Raw genomic sequence first — 12013 nt, 5'->3', positions numbered from 1 at the left:
AGTTGAGCTACTACTTGGGTTTGCAGAGATCGAGGTCGTCTGTCGAACTGCACGTCCCATGCCTGGGAAATGTTTTAGGTCATGCAGGTGGGTTTTAGAGCTCAGACAGTAAATCTTCTTCCCACGTGGCCTCAGGGCAAAGTGGGCTCCCCTGTGTTCTCTGCACCTGCATCCCCAGGGGGAAGGGCTGGGTGACACAGGACAGCCTGCTCCCGAGGAGATGCTCCTGTGCTGGAGGCCCTGGGGAGACACCATCCTGCATAGCCCCAGGGGCAGCTGGGCTGTGCTGCCGTGATCTAGCTACTGTACCAAAGCAAACAGCACCGGGATGCAGAGTCCAGCTCTTCCTCCTCTCCAACCCCACTGTGCTTGCAGGGTGTTACCAATTTACTGCGCTGCTAAGAAAGGTTAATTTTCTCCTCCCTCCCTTGCCATCACCCATCCCTTTATAGCAGTTAGCTGGAGTGCAGGGAGTGAAAGGATGGGATGGAATGGGATGCGATGCGATGCTGCTCGCTGTATGTCTCTGGCTCTTGGGGCTGGTGGGGGTGTGTGCACCCGAAGGTGCCTGCGTGCTCAGGACCTTGTGCCCCAGGCAGCTGCAAGCCACAGTTGTCTGTGAAGATGAAGAAAATTAATTCCTGTGCTGGCTAGACAGGGCATGGAGTGGCTTAAGGGGAAGAAGCTGTTATGTTCTGAGTAGGTAAATCTGATGCACTGGAAGAAGGACTCATTAGCACAGGAGTCCAGCTTAGCTCTGGACTATGCAGTGAGTTGTTGCTGTTAGCCTCAACCCAGCCCATGTAGGGATTGACACATCCAGACCTCAGCCCTAGATTTTGCTACGCTCAGGGGAGCAGCAGCCGCCCCAGGGCTCCCTTTCCCCCTCCTATGCCTTACCTGTGTGTTACTTTGAGGCACCCTGATCCTTACTGCTCTGGTTTGTCTGCAGATGCTTTTATCAATGGCTTGTTCCGAGCTGCTAAGGAAAAATCCATTCTAAGGGAAGTTGGGGGCGGGGGGTGGTGGTGGGTGGGTGAGAGTTCTGTGCTAGAGAAAAGATTATTACAAGCAAATTGTTTCATTTCCTAGTTTCTTTTGCTAAGTGGAACAATTTTCTCACATCACAACAAAAAACGCTTCCATTTTCTTCAAGAAGCAAATCCCAAATTTCAGTGCAGAACTTCCTTAATAATGATAAAGAACTTAGTTCCTAAATTACCAGTATACATATTCATGACATAAAAGTGGCATGAACCCTTAAATTCCAAACACAAGCTCTTCAAATAATTGCTAAAACCGGTATTCTCTCCCCTCATCCTTAGGTTATTTTGCGGTCAAAGTAGATAGTTTTTTAAACTCATAATATAATAATCATACCTGCAAAGCCACCCTGTACCACAATGAAATAGGTCCTGGAAAGTTCCTGGCACATCAGTGGGAGAGGAGGTTGTGTTCTGACTGCCCAGGGAACTGATTTCCCATAGATGCAGAACATCTTGTGCTCTTAAAAATATCACATGGATATTTCTCGAGTGGATGCAAAATTCTAGGATCATTAAACAGTATAGCTGGGGAAAAACAGTGCTGACCAGTGAGGCCATATTGGCTGTTCAAAGAATTTTTTAGTCACTTGAGGGTTACTGGTGGCTGACACTTGTTTTATTTGGGAAGAGCCTTAGTGTTTGGCTTGTGTAATCTTTTTTTATTTTACTCCTAGACCAGATAGTCTCTTCCAAGTCTGTAGCAAGTGTCCTTGGGCTGGTTTCTTGGATGTCACAAGTTATCAATATCCTCTTTGCTCACAAGATGATAGCAGCGATGAGCATTGTTATTATCTTTGTATCATTAATATCAATGTGTTGCTTACCACAAAGCATGTGATGCACTTTCACAAATTATTCTCAGGAAATACAAGAATTGCTTCACCTGCCATTGAAGTGCCATTGTCACTGGGATGGAGAGCAACGCTGCTCGATGGCATGCAGCTACATCACACCGGGACTTACAGGACAAGGCTATGGTATCCAGCTGAAGCAACTAGAGGAATCTGGACAGAAAAGGTACAGTTATCCAGAAGAAGCTTAAACCACAGCGTGGAAAGTTATACTGTTACCATAGGGAACACTCATTATTAGTTTGTTCATTTTTCTGTAACAAATTCAACTGGTCTGGACCTTGGGTTTATGTGCCACCAGCATTGCAATATTTCCAGAAGTGAGAGGTGAGGTTGGTGACACCCAGCTTCAGTTATTCCTAACATAGGAGTCTCCACCTGAAAGAGTCCATTTACAGTCAAAGGACAGAAATAGTCACATCTCAGGAGGCGTTTGTCTCCTCAGTAGATGTGTGCATTCCTCAGAGGACTGTGCTGAGATGAGAGATGCGCTTCCTCAAAGTGCCTAGTTGTCCCCTTGAACTCTGAAGGGACTCTAGAGAGGCAGCTCACATAGGGTGTCTGTTATAGGCATGTAAGTTTGGGTAGGTGAATCTCACCCTATAAGAAAACTGGTCCAGCAGAAAGAGGGTTTTTTTCCCTAAATGCCCTTCCTTTCAGTGCTCTGGCCCAACTCAACAGACAGTTGCACTGGCACGTAACACAGAACGGCATTGCATTGCTGTATTTAAGTACAGATTCCTTAAAGATGCTAAACATTAACTTGTAACTAACATTTCACCAAACAAGAATAAATTAGAGCTAAGGAAAAGCAAATTAATTTGCCTGTAAGAATCTGTTTTGTTAAATGCCCTGGAGAGGTATTAAATTAAGCTTGCTGCAATGCCAAAGCAATTTCTGTTGGCTGTTTCCCAGCACAGTGCATGCAGCCACATAGCTCGCACTGCCTGCACTTTTTTCAGGGTCCCAGGATTTATTTGGCAGGCTTGTTCTTCTTTACAGGCACAGGGAGACTGTTCAGTACTTCTTGTTTGGTGAGGTTGTGACTGGAGCTGTCATGGGAATAGTCCTTCACAATGCTGTAGTACACCGGGACGGTGTACAGTGCGGGGTTCTCAGCACTATTCTCTTTGCACTTGCATAACTTCCTAAAGGCAGCCCTGAACTTCTGTGACATGAGGTTGTAGATGGTGGGGTTGATGGCACTGTTCAGGTAGATGCACATGCGGCAGAAGAGAAGGAACCAGATGTTCAGATACGGAGGGTCCACAAAGGAGTTCACCACCACCAGTGTGCGATAAGGCATCCACAGAAGGGCGAAGAGGACCACCACGACAGCCAGCATTTTGGTCACCTTGTCGGTGGTGATATGCAAAAAAAGAAATAGTCAGATGATATTAAATTTCCAGTAGGGGTTTCCTACCTGGAAAAATGGTGCAGACAGCTAATTTAGTCTACATATCACTTCTATCTCTCTTTAAGCATTTAAAATAGGCACCCAAACCATGAGGCTATTCCTCACCAAATCTGTTTTGTTCATTAAATAATCTTGCATAAATAAAACGCTTAAATGAGAGGTTTTCACCTAGCATTGAAAAAAGCCTTTAAAACTCTTTAGGACAAGCATCCACCAACCTGGAAAAGGTCTGGGATAATCATGGGAATTTCTGTGCCAGAAAGAAAATTTGAAAATTGTACATAGCAATAAATTAATGGGAAAACAACGTGCAAAAGCAGGGACCTAAGTTTTGGGGGTGCCATGGAATATAGCTCAGCTCCTTGTCTGGGATGTCCTGGTTACCTACTTCAGCTATATTGTTCCAGGGAATAGGCTCCACGTATAGAGCACCACTGGGAGCAGAGGAGACTGTCTGAAGTCTTACACAAAGTCCTGCTTATGCTGATATGGGAGTTACTTGGCTAATTGGTATAGGTTACTTTAATTTGCAGCACACTAGGGAAGTACTGCATTAACATATTAGGAAGAAGAAGTTATTGAGAATTCAGAAGTGAGCAGTAATTGCCCTCAGCGTGACTCAAGCTTGTTTAAGAAAATGGTTTTTTGTACTGAAACTCTAGTGATCTTAGTAATTTCAACAGCTATTTCTGGTAGGTGACAATCATCCTCCAGTTAATATTTACAGAATACATATGTCCCCAAGGAGGAAAGTATGAGTAAACACTGATGCCACACGCATATTAAGGCAGTGGCATTTCAAATGCCAGAAGGGGAGTTGTGCAATGGCTCCAGTTCTCAATATGGAAATAAGCACTTAGATCACATTTACAGTCTCTCAGCTTTTCTTGGAGTGGGTTTTTTTGGGGGTTTTTTGTTTATTTTTTACTTTGTCACAAGCAACTGTGCCTTCCTGTAATGCTGTGAGTAGAAATCAGGGGTGGTTGGTAGTGGCAACAAAAGTTGCCATACAAGTAAGGCACTATTATCAAGCTGAGGCCGAAATAGAAGTGTTTTGCTGTGTGTGGTTTAATGAGAATGTGAGGACACTTCCCAGAATAAGATCTTGCAGTGATACGGTGAGTGCTGAGGCTGTTGCTAAGACTGCAGCATGTTTGCTGCAGCAGTTTGTTGCCCTTTGGGAAAGATAGGAGAGAGTGTACAAGTTGTGTCCATAAGATATAGCTTTTCAATGCCTTTTACAAGGGCTGGCTGGGAAGAGCAAGAGCCATCTCACAAGCTTTTGGTTTCAAGCCACTATATCTAGTAATGTGTGCAACTGCTAGGGTGATAATCTGGTTTATAGAAATATTCCTGAACAGATAGGCTGGGAGTAGACAGCAGTTGCTTGGCACATAGCTGACGATGATCAAAATCTCTGTGTACCAGCATGGTTGTGGCTGCTGCTGAGGCTGGCAGGGCAAGCCAGGCTCGGCCACCCCTTGCCGAGGGAAGGAGCATCCCGACAGCAGTGGTGAGACCATATTGCTGTGGTCTGCACTGCAAGACCTGGGAACAGAGAGCTCCCAATACCAGATCGGCCCACGAAGGAACAGATTTTACTTCAACACCGTATGCCACGTGAGCAGTGCCTGCGGACGAGATCCTGCTCTCTACTGTTCTAAGCATCTTCACAGCAAATGGACATGGCATCTGTGGAGTGTTCAGCCTGCCTGCTGCCTTCCACAGGCCCAAATCTTTTTTTTTTTTTTTTTTTTTTTTTTGAAGGGTTGCTTTTGCCATATTTTTGATTTATCTGAGGTTTTATTTTCTGAGAACCTGAATGAAGTTGATCTGAACAAAACTGTGCTAATAGCTGAAACCCCACAGCAAAATGCAACCAGCTCCTCAGTTTAAGTGGTCCTAAGGACAATTTCAGTCAGAATTTAATTCCACTCTACTAAGCAGTTTTTTCCTCCTGAGAGAAGAGGGCAGGCTCTATGCATTTCCATCCCATGCAGAGACTGAACATGTCCCTGTCCTGCCTGGAAGGGTCCATGTTAAAGAGCTCTTTTGGGATTAAGGTTGTGGGGGAGTCTTTCCATCGGCTTCAGCAGTCCTAGGCAGGCAAAATATGTCCTGGGAAAGTGAAATAGCACACCTCTTCACATCCTCACTGAGACACAAGCACTCCTGCTCAGCAGTTGTCTCAGTTAAACCCCTTGGGGCCAGGGAGAATAAATCCCTGAGGTTATATACCCTCAGCTCTGCTCTCTGGCAGGTGTCTCTTCTGGCAGGGAGGTTTCTGTATCTCTGAAATGTCTCCTTTAAAGCTAACGCATTAATTAATACTGCTCATGTGCTGTCTCCTGAGTCTGAAACATCTTTGGCTTTTCAACTGTTGTAACTCTGTGCCTTGCTCTACTGTTCAGGAACCCAAGATGTTTGTGAAGAGTGATCTGAACTCTGCACCGGAGTGACAACATGGCGGGAGTGTATCCTAATAAGGCTGAAAATTAAGTTCCTTCCAGTCCTTTCTGAGACTGAAAGAAATGTAGTCTGGAAAAGAACCAGTGATTCATCTGCTTTTTAACCATAACTGCCCCTGCTTTTTGGCTGGTTATTGTGGAAATGCCGGCAGTGCCAGTGAGTGCTCGCTCAGCTCCCAACACCTCCCTCCAGACTACAGAAGACCACAAGGTGCTGTCATCCAAAGAGCTCTTCCTGCTACATGTCCTACAGCCCTGCAAAAAAGCTGCCTTTGTCCTGGGAGAGGAAACCGGCTGGAAACAGCACCACGAGGATTTATTACCTCCGCCTCACTGAACACCTTCAGTGCTCCCCAAGGATGCTGCATCCAGACCACAAGCTGGGACAAGGCAGCCCTGCCCTGAGCTCACTGGAAGACTGAGACTTGCCTTTTAAAGCCAATCGTCCGTACAGACCATGTTCTCCTGGGTACGACTTTAACAACGTTGTGTCAACACAGGATGTCTCCTTTGGATGAAACCTAACAATCTATCCCAAACTCACTCTCCTATCTCCATTGTGGGGAAAGAAATCTCTGGTGTTGTCTGCAAGCATGGCTGAAACCTGTCTCCATGTCTTTCTGCATTCTGCCTGGCTGAGGTGAGTTACTGTAGCCCACTTGAGGTGCTCTGAACTTACTTCTGGTGCTCATGTGAAAAATGAATCGGCACTGAGGAGAATTTGGGACTTGTATCCCTAACTGGAGTAGTCCTGAATTATGGCCTCCTGGAAAAAAAAAAAAACAGAAACAAAAACAAAACAACAACAACAAAAAAAACCCCAACAAAACCACCTGTATGAAAAAAAGCACTGGAGCTTTGCTGTAGCCTCAAAGCATCCCTTGGGGAAGCACCAGCTCGGGGACAATAATTTTTCCAGCAAGTGTTTTGCAACAACTCTATTGTACATAGTGTGTGCACACAACAGCTGTAAAGGAGCAAGATGAGTTTGTAGACAGAAGGGGATTTTCTACCGGAACAGCTGATATTTAGTTGAAAACCACTTTTGAGCATGTAAAGTCAGTGTTGTTGCTGGATACCCAAGGATATCTGCTGTACAGGCTGCTGACTACATCCCAGGTCCCTGTGCCAAAGCTAAGGGGCAGCTCATCTTCCACCTCCACAGGCCAAGCCCAGTGTAACTCAGAGCAAACCCACTGTGAGCATCCCTCTTGCTCCGTACAAGACGATCGGCATCCTGCATCCCCGCGCAGCTCTTCCAACCCACCGGCTCTCGCAGCGCTGTGTCCAAGACGCTTCTCCCCAGCTGGTCACCCCCCCTCCCCCCCTTATACCAGCACCCCCGCCCTGAGCTGCAGCATCCTCTTGTAGGAATCCCACTCCCTCTAGTGGTCCCTCTCCCGCTGGTGAAATACGTGCATGGAGGCGGCTGGTGGTATCTGTGGCCTTTTCTTCTATAGGTGATAAATACAGCAACACTCACGCCTTGGGTCATCCTGCTCTGGACTGACGTGTTTTAAAGGCACCAGTGAGGAACAGCAGCATCTTCATACTCCGAAAAGCAAGCAGTGCAGTGCTGGGGCTGTGCAGGAGCACATCCACAGCAGAACACACCCAGCCATCCAGGCTTTTTGGAGTCAAGACAGAAAAATGGGCATTTCTGGGGTAGCTCCTTTGGACATCTCCCAGGGGACTCTGGGCGCAGGACCTGGAAGGGCCAGTTCCTCTACAAAGAAAGGCCAGAGGAGAAATGCTGACATGGGTGCCTGTAGCCTGGGCAGAGAAATGTCCTGACCTACATACAAGCCTGTCCTCCCACCCTGCTCTGCTCTCCAGGCTGACAGATCCTCCAGGAGCCAAACCACCCTCTCCTACCAATGGTCTGTGATGGGAATCTGGCAAATTGTGTGTTATCACCCAGCAAACTCAAAGGTGTTTGCAGGGTTGGGGGTCCCACTTCACCACATGGCTGGGACACAACCTGCTGTCTGCAGGCTCTCATGGAGCTCTTGCTGCACATGTGAAGCCTGTCAGACAGCAACACTATTGCTATTTTGGACCAGAATTGCAAGCATGATTTCTAATGGTGTCTTTAATAGTTTAGTCTACATGGCAATTACACTTTAAAGAAGATGCACCCTTGCGTCAGTCTTCCCCACTGATAGCACACACATCAGCTTCACAGCCTCCTCACCACCCTGTCAGTTTGGAGACCACCAGCATTCGTTATTAGAGCAGTTGCCAATGCTGTGTCATCGCTTCTGATGCCAAAGGCCCCATGGAGACTCCTGGTGACATTTTCAAGGGCTGTCAGCACTTCTCAGGAGGCATTACCTGTCAGACTGCCCTTTCCACCCTGGCCACAGGTGATTAATGAACAAGGAAACCTGCTTATGAGCTCTTCAGCCAGCACCAGGTATGACAAAGCAGTGTCCACTGCTCTGGGTTGAGCTTCATCTGTGTTTCTTCTTTTTTTTAAGTTTCCTCTGGTTTTGAGAACAGTGATGCCATGGCTATCAGAAAATCAGAGAGGAAACTTGTCTTCTGGCAAAGACAACACAGGACACCAGTGTCCAGGCTGCTCCCTTTTAGGGCTCATACCTGTCAACTGCACAGGGGCCTTTTGCCATTGATTTTCTTGGAGGAGAAACTTACCTGGAGAAGACCACCTGGGTGCCTTCTGTGCCTCTCTCCCAACTTTGCTAAAACCAAACTGGTGGGGTGTCCCTAACCAGCTTGGGATCTGGGTGCTGGGGGACCATAGCCCCCCCAGGCTCTGCTTTACCCCTTCACATGGGCACATGCACCTCTGTCTCCATCGCCCACATGTCCCACGGTGGGGTCCCACTGGCCATGGTAATGCTCTCCTCCACACTCACTTTTAAGCTCCTTCCTCTATGCAGCACCTCCACCTGCCAGCTCTTCTGGCATGAATGGATTCAGCTACCTTCTATCTCACATTAAAATCCCTTTCTTAATGATCTGCCAGTTCCCCAGCGCTCGGTCCACACTTCTCCTTGGCTCTCACTTCACTGTCACCCTGGGGTCCTGCACGCTGCAGCATCTCCCTGAAAATATCATTCTTGTGGCCCTGGCTGCCCATGCTTAGGGAGACAAACCGAAGGCAGAATCCAGTGCTGAGCCCTTGGGCCTCAGGGAGGCCTCTTTCCTCCCTGGGTCGTTGAGGTCTTTGATTTCCTCATAACTAGATGCAGAATCATGACTCACTGCAGCTTCTGCTCCTCAATCCATTGCACCACCAGTAAAAACTTCTGGCTGCATTTCAGGGAGTGCTCAGGTGGATTCTCTGACAAGACCTGCATTTGTTATGCTCCAAGCACTCCTGTTCATGCTGCCTGAAATTCTTGTCAACATAGCTGTATGGTTTTACTTGCCTTTGGTGCACAGATAACTTATTTCTGCACTGAGCATCCAGCAGATCAACCCTTCAGCAATGAATCAAAGTTGAACATATAGATCCTGGGGTTTCCCCCTCTGACTCTATAGACAGCTGTATAAAATCCCTTATGACTACATGCAAAATGAAGCAATCATGTCCTGTGTCATATCCAACCTGTGAAAGACATTTACAGAAAAACCTGGACTGCAGCAACCTCTGAGGCACAGCACTGCATCCCTTTGCCAGCCACCCACCCCTGTGCCAGCTACCGAGCCCACATGCCACTGATGGCACAGCTGGGGTTCCTTCATCACTCGCAGCACAGCTTGCTTTGAAGAGCTGCCAGTAGACAATCAGAAGGAAGCATTCAACAAACCATAGCTGGAAGCCCTGCAAAACTGCTTTACAGTTTAAAACCTCTGTGCCATCTTTATTCCTTATGATGGCAGCTCTGTGATGTCAGGCCAGCCAGGGGATGGCTGGTGTAACAGAAAAGAGAGCACAAGATGTTTCCAGGAGCTGGAGCACCCTTCATCCAGCCCCATCAGCCACTTGTCCTAGTGATGCTGGAGCACCCTTCATCCAGCCCCATCAGCCACTTGTCCTAATGATGCTGGAGCACACTGTGTGTGGCACGGCCACTCCATGGCACAGTGCCATGGGGGGAGCTGCACAGCCACCACAGCAGCTGCTCTGGATGGAAGGAAAGGTCCATCAACCTGCACCTTCAGATACTGCCTTGTAGTATCTAGAGACCTAACTGCTGAAACCCCTGCCCAAGGCTCCTGCAGCAGCCAGCGGCCCTGGGAGAATAGACAAGTACTTTTACAGAACTCAGGACTTGCTTTAAACCTTTCTGTGCTGGAGCAAAGGGTAGAAAAAGCTGAACTGGAATTGGTTCATGAAGAAATACACGTTCTCTGGGCTGTTCACTTCCCCTCCGTGACTCTGAATCATCTCTCCTGGGGAATGGAGATTCCTGTGCAAGTCAGGCAATGAGATATTAACTTGGAAACACAAAGACTTTAGGACAGGCTGAAGCCTATTTCAGGCTGTCTGGAAATCACAACAAAAGTGGTTTCAAGAGCTCAAGCCAAACTCTCAGATTCAGCCCTTTTCTTTAAAATAGCCCATGCCTCCACTTATTCGAAGTTTGAATCTGGAATGGGATGGTCCCCTGCAAACAGCCAGCTAGCATGCAAGTGTCCCACGTCTAGATATTGACCTGTCCAAACAGAAGGGGCAAGAGACAATGATTGTCCACGTGGACAGAGAAAGAGGAGGAATGAGGATTGAAGGAGGTGGGAGGAGAAGGAGATAGGGAGCGAGCAGGCAGCAGAATGACAGAGAAATCACTGAGAGGCAAACACCCTGCTGTGACAGCGAGGTGCCTTCCCCAGCTGCAGAGACCGGGGGTCTGCAGCTGGGGCTGGGCTCAGAGGGCAGGTGTCATGCCCACTCTCCTTTCCCTTTGCTCCTCTAAATCTGAGGTCACCTCCCCAGGACCCTGTCTGGGAGGCAAGTTCCGCTGGCATAATGTGACCCAGCACTCGCCTCCTTGGGGAGGCAACCAGTAATTAATTAGCCAGCAAACATCCCTCTTGCCTCTCCCAATTGATCCTGGAGCCCTGCCCTCCTCTGCCAAGCCCAGCCAAAGCAGAGGGGAGCCCATCTGTACTGCCAGACCCCAGCCACGCTTGGGGGGGCTTCTGTGCAGCACCCCAACTCCCTCCACTCCCCTCACTAAGGGAAGAAAACTAGTGGGGCGCTCCATCCTCTGCCAGATTGCCCCTCAAAGCACTGAGCCCCTGACAGCGCTGCCTGCAGCCCAGCGTGCCCCAGCCCAGTGGGGACCCCCTACCTGCTTGCGGGAACTCAGGGCCCCCTTGCTGCCCCGGCAGGAGAGCTTGAGGGAAATGCCCTGGTGCATGGAGCCCAGGCAGGAGGCTCATGAAGAGGATGCGGGCAACTGGGCCATAGAGGATAGTCGCCAGTCCCAATGGGATGATGTAGAAGACAGCAAAATCCAAGAAGTAAATGGCCATGTAAAGGCTTCTGGAGACCCTGTAGCCACAGCTGACCTGTGCCCCGTCCAAGAAGTTGACCTGGGTCGTATCCACCAGGAAGAACCACATGAGGCAATAGAGGGAGGTGAAGAGCCACAGCGAGGAGATGATGCGCTTGGCGCGGGACACGGTGCACAGGAGCTGCGCTTTGATGGCGTGACAGATCACGATGTAGCGCTCCACCGTGAAGGCAGCGATGGACCAGGCGGAGATGTTGATGCCCAGGTACTGCAAATAGGTGATGCAGAGGCAGCCGGCGTGGCCGTACATCCAGGAAGCCACCACTTCCGAGATGTTGGGCAGCCCGGCCGCCAGCAGCAGCGAGGTTGGCCACCGCCAGGCTCACCAGGTGGCAGTTGGTGGAGGTCACCATGTGCTTGGTGCACAGCACCACCAGCACCATCATGACGTTGCCCGCGACGCCCACCCCACAGATGAGCAGCACCAGCAGGATGGTGACCACCTGCAGCTCCAGGGGCTGCCGGGGCATCTTGCCCAGGCTCTGGTTGCCGCTGCCGCCCAGCGCGGCTCCCGGGCTGACCGAGCCGTTCTCCATCGCCCGCCCCCCCCCCCCCCCCCTTCCTTTCCCGGCGGAGCTCCGCGCTCCCTGCTGCGGGGAGCGGGGGGGCCGCCAGCCAGGAGCCGCCCCCTGCCCCCGGCGCCCCCGCCCCGCCTCCTCCCTCCCCTTTTTTGCCGTGATTCACCCCAAGTCCTGCAGCCGCCCGGCTCCTTGCACACACACCCCCGCAGCCGCCCCCGCCCAGC

General features: G+C 49.5%; 1 protein-coding gene across 1 annotated transcript; it reads right to left on the bottom strand.

The window, feature by feature from the left end:
• Window positions 1-2665: 2665 nt before the first annotated feature.
• Window positions 2666-11804, bottom strand: LOC121094791 (thyrotropin-releasing hormone receptor-like). The gene is given in 4 exon segments (XM_040608858.1): window positions 2666-3251; window positions 11044-11119; window positions 11121-11570; window positions 11572-11804. Coding segments are annotated over 4 exon segments (1140 nt in total). The 3' UTR covers window positions 2666-2870.
• Between the last annotated feature and the right edge of the window lie 209 nt (window positions 11805-12013).

This window comes from Falco naumanni, chromosome 10 (genome assembly GCF_017639655.2).
Source record: "Falco naumanni isolate bFalNau1 chromosome 10, bFalNau1.pat, whole genome shotgun sequence".
NCBI lineage: Eukaryota > Metazoa > Chordata > Aves > Falconiformes > Falconidae > Falco > Falco naumanni.
The sequence above is the reverse complement of the archived record's forward strand: the minus strand, read 5'-3'. Positions and strand labels throughout refer to the sequence as shown.